This window comes from Chionomys nivalis, chromosome 13 (genome assembly GCF_950005125.1).
Source record: "Chionomys nivalis chromosome 13, mChiNiv1.1, whole genome shotgun sequence".
NCBI lineage: Eukaryota > Metazoa > Chordata > Mammalia > Rodentia > Cricetidae > Chionomys > Chionomys nivalis.
Window position 1 is genome coordinate 17,183,750 of NC_080098.1, and position 17,208 is coordinate 17,200,957.

Here is a 17,208-nt window from a genome sequence, read left to right on the forward strand (position 1 = left end):
CTGATTAGCCTCCGAGCCAAATTTACATATATTCATAGTCTCCAGGCTTTCTACAAATTTCAGACTGGCTGGAGGCTCACCATGGGAGGGAATAAATGCTTCTTCCTTTAAGTCAAACTGTAATGAATCTGTTTTACTTTACTGATTTCTTATGAAACACAGGGATACTGGGCAGTGGGGTCACAAACCTGAGAGCCTAGCATCAGTCTTATGGTTTTCAGTAACTGGCTTCCATTTCCCTTTGGTCTTTTATCATCTCTGCAGCGAATTTCAGAGAGTAATGTTTTCTTAATTTTTAATATTTTATATTAAAAATAAAATTTATAAAGTAAATAATAATAATCCTTATTTTCTTGTGTAATTTTAGTTATTTTTAAAGTCAAAGCAGCTTTATTTATTGAATTTCTCCTATCTTTTATATTCAGTTAGCAGTGGACAAAAATCTGCAATAAGACATATTTGAAGAGATATCCCTTATATAAGGTCATTGATTTCCTGAAATTATTTCTGCTTTTATTTATAATCATATGATTTACTGAAAATATGCAGCCTTGGTTATACTATTCTTATGAATTTCATCTCTAAGGAGTCATTTTAATGTTATGAATGTGGTATTGTCCTGCAGTTCTCACAAATCTTCAATATTGCAAAAACCGATCAAGCAGTCTGGAGACATCAGAAACTTTCCTTTCTTGACAGAAAGGTAAAAATGTCGCCCAAATGAGGGAACAGATTCCCTGGTGCGTCCGTTCTTTATGTCTTACAATATTCGTTCCTTTCCTCGTACTGATGCCTCCTCCTATTCGTGGTTCCATGGAGATCTCTGCATCTGTCTGTTGTCTAGATGTAGAAGGATGTGTTTTTGTATCTATCATCTATCTATCTATCTATCTATCTATCTATCTATCTATCTATCTATCCATCTATCTGTCTGTCTGCCTATCTGTCTGTATGTCTATCTGCTACTGAATACACACACACAACACACACACATATACACACACAGAGTTAAACTCAGTACTGGGCTTCTTCATGAATCCTGAAATCTGTACTTAAGGAACTTGCACACATCTCTAGTTCCCCTTGAGCTGTCTTTTTGTTGTTGCTCAATGCAATTTTTTACTATTATATAAAACCATATGCCCCAAATACTAACACCCTTAAGTTCCTGGAAGATTTAAAATTACTCAGACAATTTTTAATGTATAAAAATGCCCCAATATTTCTTCTAAAAGTCATCTTCTAGCAGTGAGAGCACTCAGGGGAAAAGTGAACAAAGAAGAGTAAAGACTATGTAAGAAGAAAATGCTGGCCGTGTGGCAGAGTAGTGAGACAGAGAAGGGAATCAGAATTAACAGCCTGGAGATGGGGAGATACCTCAGTGGGTAGCACTGATTGCTGTGAAAGCCCAAGGACCTGACTTCAGATTCCTAGCACTCGTGTGAACACCAGGGTGTGGACACACCTGCACCTGCAACCCCAGCGCTCTGGGGAACTGAAACAGGAGGATCACTGAGGTTTGCCTGTGCGCCAACAGAGTAGCTCAAAGTACAGGGAGATACCCTGCCTCAAAGAAATACAGCAGAAAGTCATAGAGCAGCGCTTCTACCCACATACACATGTGTAAATAAATACCTACCTGCCCACCCTCTCACACACATGTATACACACACACATACACACACACACACATTAGCATAAGAAAAATCCACAAACAGAAGAAAAGACTGGAAACCCACTCCTGCTACCAAGGCCAGGGGACACAGCATGCATGTTGGGAGTGACGGCTATTCTTAGAAGTCAACTTGACCACATCTGGAATTAACTAAAACCCCAAAATGGAAGGCATAGCTGTGAGGGTTCTCTTGATTAATTTGAAGTAGGAAAATTCACTCCTAATTTGGATCTTTGAGGTAGGAAAATGTGTCTTTAATTCAGACCTCGACTTGGGAAGACACACCTTTAATTCAGATCATTTGTACTGGGAAAACCCACCTCTAGTGTAAATCACACCTTCTGTCAGCCTATATAAGGACATGGAAGAAGGAAGCTTTTGCTCTTTGCCTGATCTCGCCTTGTTGGCAAGTTCATTCCTTCACTGGCAGTAGGGCCTACTTCTTTGGGAGTCTAACATATACTGACAACCAGGTGCGATATCAGTCTTGTAGACTGATTTTTGGATTCTTGGACTTTCCATTCATAGCCGGCCATTGTTGAATTAGCTAGACCACAGCCATATGTATATCTATCTATATCTATTTCTATCTATACCTGTATCTATATTTATATGAAAAGACTGAAACCCATTACTGTATGTATGTATGTATACACACACATATAGAGAAGAGAGAGAGAGAGAGAGAGAGAGAGAGAGAGAGAGAGAGAGAGAGAGATATTCTTCTATAAGTTCTGTTACTCTAGAGAACCCTGATTAATACAGTAGGTATCCAAATGCAGGACAAAGCAGGTACTGTGCAAATGACCCATAAAAGAGCACAACTCTGTCACCCAGAACTTCCAGTCTTTCCTGTTCTCTGATCCTCAAAATAATCTCTTTCTTAATGAACTGTCTTTGTTTCTGCCACTTTCTACATGTCCCTGGTCCACTTGCAATAAACTGGGAAACTTCAGAAGGTGCTACCTGGACAAGAGGCAGATTCGCTGAGTTCTCTCTGCTCACACACTAGCTCGGCACAGAGGCTTGAATTTGCGGCTGGATATGTTCTTAGCACATCCCGAAGCTTACCTGGCAGAGATCTCTGGTCAAACCTATAAGCAGAAAGTTCATAGCTTTTTTTGGTGTCAGTTTTCAACTGACACATAATATTTAAAACTTTCTGTTTTCACCACTTTCTTGTCTCTAGAGGATGAGCAAGATAATTCACATCTTACCAACCAAGGTTTAAATGACAAACCTTATGGTAAAGTTCCCCACTGTCAAATTTTAAGGCTCAGCTCTGAATTCCCATTGCAAATTCACACTTGGTTTCCCAATTAAAATGGGCTTTTGTCAGTCCGGACTGTAGCCATTGGCATGACATGAATTTGCAGTAAGGGTGTTTGGGGAACCCAGGGCAAGGATGATTCTTGCAGTTGCCTTGAGCCCAGCTGTGCTGAAATATTCAACTTTAGTAAGTCAGGTGGAATTGCAGCTTCCTGGTTGATATCTTAACACACTTTTCTTTTTCTGCAGATCATTGTTAGTGTGACTTGTCTGCACAGAAATACAGTTCAGGATGTCTTCCAAAGCCAGGCAGCCCCTGCACTGTCAAGGATAATTGTGCCGCCCCAGTGTGCTTACAAGACGGAATAAACTTTTAACTCTGTATCACCATTTCATTTCACACTGCTTGAACTTTATTCTTCAAAATTTGTATTTTACTGTTATAATGGGTGTATGCATATACACAGGATGTGGTTTGCCTGAATGTAGACACGTGAGCCACACGCATGTATGAAGGTCAGGGGACATCCTTAGGAGATGGTTGTCTCCTTCCACTAAGGGGTTCAGGGATCAAACTGAGGTTGTTAGATTTGCACAGCGAGTGCCTTTATCCATGGAGCCATCTCGCCAGTCCCACCTCATCATTTTAGCACTGTCAGAATGTAGCATGCCTTGACATCATACGCAGGGTAAGCAACTGAATTCCTGAAAATGTCAGTGTTGTATAAAAGTCCTAGCTTTTTCTTCTTTCATTAATATATCTTTCTTTTAATGGCAGTGTTGAGCTGTAGAAGGAAATCGTATGTATTTTAATGATAGTGGTGAGCTGTAGATGGAAATCGCATCATTAGTCACGTTTTTTCAGCTTTATGATGCCTTTTACACTGAGAAACCCTGTCTCAAAAAACAAAACAAACAACAACAACAAAAATCACAAAACAAAACAAAAAAAAAGAGCAACATTAGTTCCACAGTGGTTTCATTTATCAGCCATTTACGGACCAGCTACTCTGTGCACACCTCTGATTAGATTTTAACATAGTATTTTACAGTAGATACAGATTAGCACAAGAGAACTAGGAAATATCTCTCTCTCTCTCTCTCTCTCTCTCTCTCTCTCTCTCTCTGTGTGTGTGTGTGTGTGTGTGTGTGTTTTCAGGTACAGAAGCCAGAGATGGTGTTGAATTGTTGAATGTCTTCCTCTATCACCCTCTACCTTATTATTTGACAAGGGGCTTCCCCGGGGCCCTGAGCTAGCCAGTTCATCTAGACACTGGTCAGTGAAGTCTAGGGCCTGTCTTTCTGCATTAGGGTTGCAGATGTCCCCCTACTTTTGTGTGGATTTGGCCATCCAGCTCAGGTGCTCCGTGAGCCATCTCTCCAGCCTCATGTTTCTTCTGAGAAAGTTCTCCTACTACTCCCATCTTGAGAGAACCACCCTTTGGATCCAACCACACTGGAGACTAGAGTGTCAACACACGGACTGCCTATCAACCTATAACAGTGAGAAAAGAAATATTTTATACAAATTAATTTCAGCGATTTACTTGAAATAAGAAGGATTCATGAATTTGGCAGCATTTTGAAACAGAAGAGGCCCGGGACCACTTGCCCAGTAGGGGCAGCAAGCTTTTGGGAGGCAAGCACAAAGGGTCTTAGTAGGGCAGGCACATCTGTTTGGTTACATCTATAGTTGACTTATTTTCATGGTGTGATGGGTTGGCTGCCTGATTGGTTGATGTATTTCCCTGTTATTGGCTTGAAAAGCTAATATTAATTATATTTTCAATTTGGGTTCTGGGTTAGGCAAGAATTCAAAATGCAGAGACTGTCCACATTGGCGGTAGGCAAATCCGTTTTTCTGGAAATTAATAGGGTGGTAAATATTTCAGATATTGAGAGCTATAGGTTCCCTGTCATCACTATTCAATTTTGCCTTTATAGTGCTACACAATCTCATGGTCATCGATAATACAAAGTACTCAACCCGAAGATGTCCAATAAAACAGCTCTTAGAAAGCAGGGAGGTGTGGATCTGGGCAAAGATAGGCGGATTTCCCGGTAACTGGTGTCAGCTGTCACCCTGAATCTGCATTTCATCGACAGAAGGTGATTTCCCTCATGCTATGCCAAGGTCTATTCAAACACCACCACATCCCTGGTAGCTTCCAGGCACGTGGGAGGATCCAGCCTAGCTGCTCCGTTTGCAAACTTTTTGAAGCAGGTCCTTTCTACTCTCCTCTTCAGCCCTCTAGGTCCTAGCTGGGGGGCCCCAGCAACGGAGCAGTCTCAGTGAAATTGGGCAGGTCGTGTTGGGCTTCCGAAGAGCTACGGGCGCACTCAGGCGAAGGTGAGAGCGCCGAAAAGTTGGAGCCCAATCAGCGCAGAGTTGAGAGCTCGTGCCCCAACCTTCAGGTGACCCCGCGCGGCGGTGGTGGCGGCGGCGGCGGCTGGAGGCAGAAGCAGCAGCGGCTGCAGCGACCAGAGCCCGCAGCGCCTGGGAGCGCCTCCGGGAGGACAGGCGGCTAGCTCGGAGGATCGTCATCGGCTAGCCGATCGCGAGCTTCGGCGGCCAGTGGCTGGCTTGGAAGAAGTGAACGAGCCGGGGCGCTGCTTCCTCGGCTCAGTGCTCGGCAACCCTGTTGCAGGCTGGGCTCGGGGCAGTCCCCGAGAGTACGGGCCCGCGCCACCGCCTTTGAACGCTGGGGGTGTGCGTGGCAGCGGCCGCGGTGGCGGCGGCGGCGGCCGCAGCGGCCGGAGCGGCGAGTCGATGCCGCCCGCGCTGCGCTTCGCCCAAGCAGCTTTGGCTGCGAGGGCGCCAGTGGTTCAAGATGAGACCAGGCTGCACGCTGCTCGCCTTGGTAGCCAGCCTGATGCTGTTGCTCCTGCTGCGTCCGCTCTGGCGCCCGCCGGACACGCCCGCCCGCTCCAGGTAATTCCCCGGCATCAGCTCTCCCCACCTGCAAGGTCCCGCGCACCCACGCCGCGCCGCGCTGGGCTCTGCTTCCCGGGGAGCCCCGGCTCAGATTTGTGTGACTGACTGCTCGCTCGCAGACTTTTGGCCAAAAGGCTCCTTGAGGGTGGGGTAGGGCTCGGGGGCCTGAAAAAAGACACTTAGCTGGATGTCATGATGTGAAGTGGAAAGGGACCCGTTCGGGTTGGGAGGGCTTCAGACAGCGTCTCTGTGGGCGAGGGAGCTGTGGAGCGGAACCTGCCGTCGAGGTTTTCCTCCAGGCTCTAGGACTCCCCCATTCTGCTCCCTGTTTTCTTGTTTTAAGGTTTTTTTTCCTTCCTAACTCCAAGATTGGGGATCCATCCCATGAGTCAGGGTGCTCAAAGATGCCATGGTTATGTTTGGAATGTCCAACCTGCCAGTCAGTGGCTCCCAAGGTGGTGTAATAACTTAGTTTTCTCACTGGCTGTGCAGGTTGTTGGTGGAGAAAAGCAGAGAGACCACCCCCGGCACCTCGGTAACGCTGAGGACACTCAGGAGCCCGGTCACCTCAGTACCTCACACCAGGAACAGGTATCAGGGCTCTTAGGGGCGGGTGAACAAGGACTGGGCAGGGCTACACCAGTGAGATTCGCTTGAGTGGTCTGCCTGGGACCACACTACTGAGGTGTGTGTGTGTGTGTGTGTGTGTGAGAGAGAGAGAGAGAGAGAGAGAGAGAGAGAGAGAGAGAGAGAGAGAGAGAGGGAGGGAGGGAGGGAGGGAGGGAGGGAGGGAGGGAGGGAGGGAGGGAGGGAGGGAGGGAGGGAGAGAGAGAGAGAGAGAGAGAGAGAGAGAGAGAGACTCCATGCACGTCAATCTTTGAAAACCCATCCCTCCATGTCAGGATTCTTTCAACCAAGACACTAAAAAACAGCCATACTTTAAAAGCTGGGTGCTGAATTCCGTAGATAATGTTGTGTGGAAAACCCCAGAGAAATCACTTGCCTGTCTTCACTGAGGGGTTTGGTTGGTGTGCTGTTTTCTGTGCTTTAAAATGCATCTGTGTTGAGGCTCAGGCTTGGAGAAATGCAGTTTTCCTGTGTGTTGTGAATGTGTTTGTCCAGGACAAATGAGGACTTAATTTTTTTCCTTATTGTATAAATATATTTTATGTACAGAAATTATTGGATATTTAATTTTTATGGTTATAGAAATAGTACAACTTAATGCAGAAAGACATAGGGGAAATATGTAAAAGAAATGAATATTTTAGATATTTTCAGGTTGGAATTGGTTTATATTTTGCTCCTATGATGTCTACTTCCTACATATAAAAAGTACGTGTGAGATTGTGCTTTGCAATTTGTGCCTCGTCCTTTGCCTTAAAGGATCATAGACCCAGACACGATTTTGCTGCCCCCGCCTCCCCCCACCCAACGCTACTTGTTACTATTCACCGGATTAATATTCTGTAGTCGACTTAAAAATTTTTCGTCTTTACTCACTTAAAGGCTTCCCTAGTTTCACGTTGTTTTGTTTGCTAGGAGACAGTGTATTCAGTCCATCCTTGTATGTAAATCTTCATCTTTATTTTAGACTCATTTCATGAGGACAGACAGAAAGGTAGATCACTGGGGCAAAGTGAACGTGCATTTGTCGGCCCACATCACATTTCTTTCCAGTTGCTTCCTAGAAAGTCTGAATCAATTTCTGCTTCCACGAGCATTACGTGCTGTGCCCTGCTCTGCTTCGCTATTACAGTGGCGATTTTGTGTACCGTCCCCTTTTCTCTTTCTGTCTCTTTTCCTCCTCGTCCTCTTGTGTATTCTTGGCTCTTGGGTCCACCTTAATCTTCTGATTGCTTGAGTGGACATGCCTTCCCTCAAGGCTCTGGGCCTGACCCTCAGAAAGATCTGGAAGTACCTAAAAGAAACTCTCTGGTGAGGAGGAAGTATTACAGCCTGCTGTAGACACTTGACTTGAATCCATAGTCTGTTAGAGGCATAGGAAATCCTGGAGTAAAGAAACTTGAGAAAAACACTGCTATGGCGCTCGATTTTGGTCAGCTTTATTGGCGTAGAAGGTGAAACTTTCCCTATGAACTGAGGTGGGGCAGGCCTTCAGTCTGCAAGTCATTCAGCTACTGCTTGTCCCGGGTCTTCCCTTTGGGAAGTTCAAAAGCATGTATGTGCTCCTGCAGTTGTCCGAGCCCTGGTCTTTCCTGAGGCCACTGATGAATTTTTATTTTTTTGGCATCCTTCTCTTCTATTTGGCATACTTCTTGAACTAATATAGGTAATTCATATTTTTATTGAATGTGGTCCATTTTATTAAGATTCTTTCATTTAAGCCAGACTGCTGTGTTTGTAAAATGCCTTTTTGTCCTTTGATCTATTTTATATCTTTCTCATTCATGATTTTTATTATTCATGGAGCGGGGAAGCAACTTTCAATTCACTACTGCTTGGCTATACAGAGAAATTGCTATTTCTTCATTTCTCAGTGGCTGGTCGGTTCTTCCTTATTACTGATGTTAGCAATAATAAGACTAGCCAATATGACATGAATGCTTCTTGTGCAGCAGACACTGACCTAAGCATTTTATATTCATTAACTCATCTATGCCTTCGAAATGCTAAAAGAAATGGTGATCCTCATTTTATAGATTAAGAAACTGAAACATACAAATTAATTTCCTGATGTCATAGAGTTGTGCAGTCAAACCAAGGCCACATGGAGAAAAAAAGGCCATCCTCAAACTCACTCCTGTGTGTGTTTTCTAGAGGTGCTGGACTGGACAAAGTGGTTTGTGTGTGTGTGTGTGTGTGTGTGTGTGTGTGCATGCGTGCACACACACATGCGTGCTCGTGACAATTTAAGTATCTCATTGTCATGATGTCTGCTCTCTCTTGAAATACATACTCAGCGTGAAAGGACCAATATCAACACAAGGCACCCCAAGAAGTTCTTAGCACAAAGGAGATTTATTTACCCCACAGAGACAAAGGGCGGGGAACAAGAGACAAAGACAGGAGATACAGGAAGAGGGAGAAGGGGAAAAGAACAAGGGAGAAGGGGAAGGGCTATTTGTCCCTCTGGTACAAAGGGCTGCCTCTGGATAGAGAAGAGACGAAAACCCCATGCTAGGATGAGGTATTTAATTTGGATGGGATAGGTTAATTAGGGCATCCAAATGGGGGCTTTTGATTGCTGGACTTCAGTATTTTGATAACTGGACCTTGGTGGTCAGCCTCAGGAGAAGTAAGTAGCCACAAAAGTGAATCGACCTTTGTGACTAGCTCTAAAAATGTAATCTAGTGGTTTTAAACAAGGAAGAGGAAAGAGGGAAAGGCAAGACCTTGCAGAACAATGTTTGCCATGCTCGGGCTTGCTAGATCCCTTCACAGTGATTTTTATCATTGCTGGTCACTATAAGATGATATCTAGAGACAGGGCAGGGGCCATAGAGGCTGGAGTTCTGGAGCACGAAATGCCTAACCTCCTCTACATCCAAAGTAATTCCTTTTTCTGTTTGATGATCAACCACCCAGTCCCTTTTCTACTTGGTGTCCTTCTTGCTGTCAGTGACAGTTCTATAATAACAGCCTGTGGCCCCTTCTTGCTCTTTTGGCATTCCCCTTGCTGGAGGCTCAGCAGCCGGAGAGCCTCCTGAAGCTGTCTCTCCAGCATCTGTCGAAGGTTTTCTTTCAGCTGTATCCTAGTCTGTCATCGGAACCTTGGCGTCTGTCACCATAGCCACAACTGGGGGAGGTGGGAACCCTCTTCTGTCACTGACACCTTGAACTCACCCAGGTGTTGTCGGGACCGCAGTCCAAGCTTCTCTCATTAGTCCAGAGCCCATGCCCGCCCTTTTTGCCCCAATGTAAATTCAGCCCTGATAAAGCGTAAGCTTTAATGGTAAGTTATGGGAAGCAGAGGGAGGGGCTGGGAAATGTCTTTCCAGTGAGGTCTTCCTGTCGAAAGAGGTAAATGAGCGCCACCTGGACAATTCTCTGGGAACTGCGGCAAGATCTGTTGTCTGACTCCCTTCAGTAAAAACTCCCCAGGTTCTCCATGCCCCCAGAGGATATTTCCAATTGACGAGGAGAAGGCTAGGCATTAAAGACAGAAAAGAAAATATACTAAAAAATTTCAAAATACAGCAATGAATTGTTTCTTTCTCACATAAACTTTGTGAAGGCCTGTCCTTGGCTTTTGGGGTCATACAACGAGCTTCTAGACTTGCTTCTACTTGAACATCTTTGTGCTCTATTTTCTTTATGTTTAAAATTGTTATCCCTCTTTTCCAGTTTCTTGAAGTGCAGGCTTGAGTTGTTATGTGCTTTTCCCTTTCCCCTTACAAACAAAATATTTAATACTATGAATTTTCCTTTGAATGCAGCTTTAGGCTTACTTCAAAAAATATTTTTACTTATAATTTTATGAATTAATTTCACAGCTTCATACATATTAGGTTGAACCACTGAGTTATATTCTTAGCCAAAGACTCATTTCTTGAGTTTTAATATATAGTATTTAGACTTTATCTATATATAATAATTATATTTATTATGTATTGTGCATATTATAAGTGCATATATTCTAGGGACTCAAAGGGTGGCTCAGTGGTTAAGAGCATGTACTGCTTTTGCAGAGGACCCAGTTGGGTTCTCAGCACCCATTTTGGGTGTCCCAGAGCCACCTCTAACTTCAGCTTCTGGGAGATCTGGTGCTTCTGTGAGCTCCAGCACTCGCAAGCACAGACCCATGTACAGATCCCTGCACCCCACACCACATAATTAAAACTAGCCAAGCAAATATTAAATAAATTCTCAGTTGAGGATAAGAGCATTCATTTGCAATAACATTTAAAACATTTCTGTTATCTCCTAGTTCTTTGCAGTATTAATTTAAAATTTTAAGATGAGTTTTTCTTAAAAAATAATATTTTCTTCAATCATATTAATTTCATCTTTATCATAAGAGAAATCTAGTATACTTCTGCTGCAGTATCAATAAGTGATTTCCTAAATAGTCAATTATTAGAAATGAGAAAGTAAATGGTTAACTCAGACCTCTGTGACAGCTGACCTGGAGTTCCCAGAATCCTTCACGGGAACTGTAGAGCTGCTCAGTGCGGTTTGGTACCCATTTGTAGCAGCCTTCACTGGTGTTTCAACATCAGTGGCGATCAGCTGGGGTCCTGTGGCTTCTTGGACTTTCTGGTTTATTGGTGTCTGTCTTGGTCCACCCAAAGTATCTGGGTAATGGATTTTCCAGAGTGTTGGGACTTCACCTCTACCCTGCTGCTCACTCTAGTGACCTTTCTCTTTTGGCTATTGTGACCTTGCCTTATGCTTGGCTTGTGCCAGTTTGAGAACCAGAAGGAGGCAGAGTTCATAAGACATAATTATGTTATTACCCTAGTCACATGGAGGAAGAGACCTGGTCAGTCGTCCTCATCAACTTAGACCATAAAACCCAATATGGGCACGTTCAGCAGAACTGCCATAAACGGGCTGCCCATGCATGCATTGCCAGGACATAAATTTTATTTCTTTTTTTCTCACACATGACCCTCAGGGGTATTTCTGATAACACTTTTTACATGTTTTAAATGAATACACAGAAAAGAAAAATTCAGGGTCATTTCAACACTCAAAAGATAGCTACTACTCATATTTTGTTTCCTTCCTAGTGTGTTGACATGAATATATCGAGCAGTTTTGCTGTATGTGTGTGTGTGTGTGTGTGTGCGTGTGTGTTTGGTATAGTGTGACAACATTAAACACATTGGAACTATCATGATATAATTATTTTTCTTCCACAACATATATATTATGCAGATATAGCATATTGAGGATATAATTACTTTTTTCCTACTTTCTGAGGCCCAGTACTAAATGTAGAGATGTTTCTTTAATGTACTTGTTTTGTGCTTTTGCTATGTGGGTTATTTATCATCTTTGATTTTGGCATGTACCTTGAGTGTGTTTAGACCTCTGATTATTTGGCCAACATCCTAGAAGCAGAGGTGCTTCATTGCAGAGCATCTGAAACGCCGCTGTGATTTACCCGCCAATCTTTCGTAATGGCGCTCCTAATTTTAGCAGTGTGCAAGAGGGACAGCTGACTCTAACTTTGAAGTAGTTTGACCCCACCTCCATTTTTAAAACTTCATCCTTAAGAGGCAAAATTGATGCTTTAATCTGTATTTGTTTACTCATTGTCCTAGATTTCTAACATTTATATTTTTTCTTTTCTAAATTGACCATTTAATGTCAACTATATTTCCATTGTTGTTCTGTTTTCTTTCTTATTTGTGAGAAGTTGATGTATATCACATGATAAGATTTATGCTCTATGGATAATAATAGCTTTTATTAACATGTAATTGTGATTGCTGTTGCTTCATCTACATCTGTAGATGTTTTCATTCTTCCTGTTGCTGTGTCTCTCATCTTTACCTTCTCTTCGATGCTAAAGTATGTAGCTCCAGTTTTAAATGACTTCATTTGAGTGTACTTAAACTGATCTATTAGAGCTTGTTTTAGAATGCAACATAAGACATGGGCTTTTTAGTGTTGCTATTATTTACATAAATGCTTTCTTCTTTGAAAATTATTTTCTAATTTAAATCCGGTTATTGTTTAAAAATCTAGAAGCTTCATTTAGATTGCCTTGTAAATGCCTGAATTATGTTATCTTAAATAATGCTTTCCTTTTTTCTTCTTTGCTTTTATTTCTTTCTTGGTCAGCTGGCCAAACCTTCCAACACCTTTAGTCATGGGGTGTACCCGTCAGTCTCCCCGAAACCCAGTACTCAGTTCCTGGATAGCAATTTCACTTCATTTCTTTCTCAACCCTTGTAGTTGATTATTGTTTTGGAATTTAAGGCTGTGTGAATGTCGACAAGCGCTCTTGCCACTTTTTCTTTTAAAACTTTTTTTTTAAAAAAAGAACCTTTTCTAAAGGTTTGTAGACATTGTTTAATATTTTCTGACTTATAGCTCTGAGAGAGCTGGACGATCCTGACAAGAAACCTACAGGCTGCCTGCTGTGCAAGCACGAGGGCAAGCACGAGGATCAGAGTCCGGGTCTCCAGACCTCACGTGTCAGATGGGCATGTGGCTGGCTGCCTCGATTGCAGTTCTCAGAAGGAAAAGACAGGGAATTCCCAGATCAAGCTGACTGGACAGTCTAGCTGAATTGGTGAGCTTTGGTCTTGAGTGAGAAGTCCTTCTTTAATGAATAAGGAGTAGATTCTTGAGGAAGGTTCTGGATGTCAACTTCAGGCCTTTGCTTGCCTGGACACACACTCAGGTCCCCCACTCACACAGAAACTCACCCACGATTCAGACACATGTGCAAACAAAACAAAACCCAAACTCACAAGCCAGATGTGGTATCACACCTGTAATTTAGCACTTGGGAAGGGAGACAGGAAGATCCTGTTAAAGTCCAGCCTGGGCTACAAGAGACTGGGTCAAACACCAAAGGCACAACAAAACAAAGCAAGCAAACAAACAAAAAACCAAAACCCCAAATCTTTCACAGTGATATGTTTACGCTGTTTTCTTTTCTTTAGATTAATGTTGTCTCTCTCCTTAGGCATCAGGGTTAACTAATTTAAAATTAGGGGGGAAAAACCTTTGCAATTCTGTGTGTGATTGTTTCAGGCATTTCCCTGTGTGCTTGAGCTGTGGGTACAGGGTGGTGCGATGCGGTGCGGCGCTGTACAGTGCGGTATGGTGCAGTGTGGTGCACTGCGGTGCGGTGCGTGCGGTATGGTGCAGTTCGGTACGGTGCAGTGTGGTGCAGCTCATCGTTTTCTGCCTCCTATATCTGCAACTGGTTTCTGCTCCATGTTGGTCCCTTGACTTCTCCTTCCCATTTCTGCTTTCTTTGCCCTTTGCCTTGCCTCCAGGGATGGGTCTCATATGTGTTCTCAGTGCTACTGAATTATTAATCCATAGCATCAACTCTCATTTTTGTCCCATTTAAATTAGTAAATGGATTACATTTTTGTTCTTTATTACTTTTTCCTTTGGGCTGTGTCATAACCACCATTTTTGTCACAGAAAGCTTGTCTTATTCTTCTTTTTTCTTAAAATATTATTTATGTGTGTGTGTGTTCCTTTGTGTTTGCATATGTGTGTGCAAGTGTGTGTGGGATCCAGAGGTTGGTGTGTGATGTCTCCCTCAGTCACTCCCCATCTGAGTTTTTTGAGGCAGGGTCTCTGGCTGCAGCTGGAGTTCACTGATTCAGCAAGGCTGGCTTCCCAGTGAGCGCAGAGAGTCTTCCCGCCTCTGCTTTCTCACTGTCATTTCAGGCACACACTACTGTACCCAGCCCACTGTGTGCTGAAGACCAGGCTCTCGCAATGCTTTATAGGCTGAACTCCCCCGCATAGCCCTTATTTTGTGTGTACTTGGATTTATTGAGAACGTGAAACACCGGCTTTCTAAACGTTCCTTCTGTTTCTCACAGGAAATAGTTTTCAAAAGTTTGACTTTCCCAGCAGTTTAAAATCATCTGCCTGTCCCTACAACGTAGTTTTAGGATTTTGTGGTATTTTTTAATAGTTTGTTTGTAGTTGCAACGGTCTGTCCCTACAATGTAGTTATAGGATTTTGCAGTAACTTTTAATAGTTTGTTTTCAGTTTATGTGTCCCCAAAGGAGGAAGCCTTTCCCTGTCATTCTGTCACCAGGCCAGCGACAGTAGGGCCTCTTGCTCTTAATCAAGAGCCCTCTTCTTATAGCATATACCAACGCAAGTTTGAGCCACAAACCTTTCCAGTAGAATTCTAAATTTTAAAAGTATGAATTTGAAAAATATAATGAAATAATTCGCTAATTATGAGCTTGTAAATTCTAGAGGCCAACACTGCATTTTATAGTCATGTCATGCTCTAAGGCCTGTCACATGCATGTGTTCCTGCGTGATCCCAGATGCCTGCTGCTGCCAGGAATGGTGCGTGATAAATATCGCTTAAATCCTGATTGAACTCAACTCCCCCAGTTCTGTGTGTATCTGACAGCACCCTCACATGCCAGGTGTAATAACTGGTGGTTTTCCTCTCTAATTCCTTCCCTGACTTTATTGTTGTATAATGTAATATATATTAACAACATTATAACATTAATATAATTAATACATAACATAATATGTTATAATTGTGGCATGCTCTCAAGGGGATATAAAAAGAGAGCAAGGAGTGACCGTTTGGTCTGGTTAGCCCCCAAACAGCCCTTTTCCTGCTGCAGGAAGCATATCCCTCCTTGCGTGGGAGAAGTGGCCTGACTTTCTGGTTTGGGCAGGAAAGCGAGGCCGACAGTGGGTGGGAAATGAATCTCAGCCTCTCTAGCATTTTTTCTCAGGACTCGCTCTGTTTCACAGGTAAAATTTACGCCTCCTGCTGGCACTTCCCTCGTGTGCCTCATCCCCACAGCTCATGAATAGACTGGCATGTCTTCTCCCTGAAGGAAATGCATCTCCGAAGCAGCTGAGAGTTGCCACCCATCATTGGGGTTGTCATTTTGGGTAGACTTGTGCATCTTCTCGAGAACAGAAATGGTTTGGGAGAGGAGAAAAAAAATCGCTAACCGTCTACCCTCTATTGTTATATCCTGAAAATTGTAATAATGTTTGCTTTGACATTTTATTGTATATGTTCAAACTGGCATCATAACTGCAGGCTGTAGAACACTGAACACAAGCGTGAACTAGAAGCATCACCCTTCCCTACCTCACAGACAGATGAGGCTGCTCAATTTCACTTCCAAGAACGCAAAGCCTTTTCACTTCTGTGTCTTTGCTTCTTTGCTATGAGAAGCAAAGACACAAATGTGTTCTAGTTTTTAACATTCAACATGTTTTAAAGTTTTCTTGAATCTGACTTCTGAAATCCTTTAAAAGAAGGCTTGGGGTCTTGCATTCTGCCTCCTCGTCTTGTTGTTCTCTACTCAATTTTACCTTCCTCTCATAAGTATCTCTTGCTTATTCCAGTTTGGATGTGGCTTTCACCGTGCCCTTGAGTCAGACATCTTCTTTCATGTCCGTCCTTAGACCTCTGTGTCTCTATATAAGCTGTCCTGTTTTGCAAAAATTTCTGATCATGTGTCCCAGGAAGCTGGCCCAGACAGACTTTAGAGTTTGGGGTGCCCTCCCTCCTGGCTTCTCTCTCTAGGTTTGTTCACCCATGGCAGGAGTGCCAGAGGAGCTTTAGGGAGGAATGTTCTGCTGTTTTCTCCTTTGTCAGTGGGTGGATGCAGAGAGAGAGTTCATGAAGAAATGGGATCTCTGTGACCATCTGTCCATAGAGGCTGTTGGAGTCGAAAATATGAACTTTATGGAACTTCATTATAATTATCCCTTGGTGTCCAAGGGAAATGCGTTCCTAGAAACCCAGTGAATATCATAATCCAGATGCTCGAGTTGCTTATACAGAAATGTAATGTTTTTGCACAATGTATGCCCAGCTTCTGTTTTTGCACAATGTATGCCCACCCCACCATGACTCAAGATTGTGCAATGCATGAAGATGCCGTGTGCAGTTGTTACACTGAGTTGCCTAGAGAATAATGACAAGAAAAATCCCTGTGCACATTTAATATAGGCGCATCCCTCCTCATCCCTCCATGGTGTGTGTGTGTGTGTGTGTGTGTGTGTGTGTGTGTAAGCACACCTGATGCATTATACATATGGAAGGCAGACCTGAGCGTAAGTCTCCACTTTTCACCTTATTTGAGAGTGTCATTCTTGCTGTTTTTCTACTATACATGTGAGGCTGGCCTGTAAGCTGCTGGGGATTCTGTCCCTAGCTCTCATCTCCCCAAAGGAGTGCTGGGATTGCAGATGTGCATGCTATGTATCTGGACTTTGTGGGAGCTCTTAGACTTAGACTCAGGTTCTTACTCAATGTAGCAAGTGCTTTTACTCATCCCCATGTGAGCCCCCATCCCAGATCTCCCACAGATACTTTCTATTTGTGGTTGGTGGGACTTGTAGGAACCCACAGATAGGCGGGGCCGACTGTACTGATGGAGCGTGCTGCTTTCAACACAGGCACTGCGATGCTTTCCCACGACTTGAAAACAGTTTGTCATCAGACAGTTCTGTTCACATGAGTGGCAGAGCCGCGGCTATTAAACGTCCCTGTTATTAATCCAAACTGACTCTGTGTTCTGTGGTTGTGTTCCTTAGTTCACTGGTCCATTAATAGTCACTTCCTTGAACTAACAGGGATTGGGATGACTTTGATAGACTAAAATCCCTGGTTAGCTGTGAGTCATGAAAGTGCTTTCTTGGATGGATAGGATGTTGAGG

The 17,208-nt window shown here is 43.3% G+C and overlaps 1 protein-coding gene across 1 annotated transcript in view; it reads left to right on the forward strand.

Moving 5' to 3' along the window:
* The first annotated feature begins 5,553 nt into the window (after nucleotides 1-5,553).
* The window catches only part of St8sia6 (ST8 alpha-N-acetyl-neuraminide alpha-2,8-sialyltransferase 6), a 134,792-nt gene continuing 123,137 nt past the window's right edge, over nucleotides 5,554-17,208 (forward strand). The window contains exons 1-2 of the mRNA XM_057787672.1: nucleotides 5,554-5,876; nucleotides 6,372-6,470. Coding sequence (XP_057643655.1) covers nucleotides 5,776-5,876; nucleotides 6,372-6,470 — 200 coding nt within the window. The 5' untranslated portion in view covers nucleotides 5,554-5,775. The remainder of the gene's footprint in view (nucleotides 5,877-6,371; nucleotides 6,471-17,208) is intronic.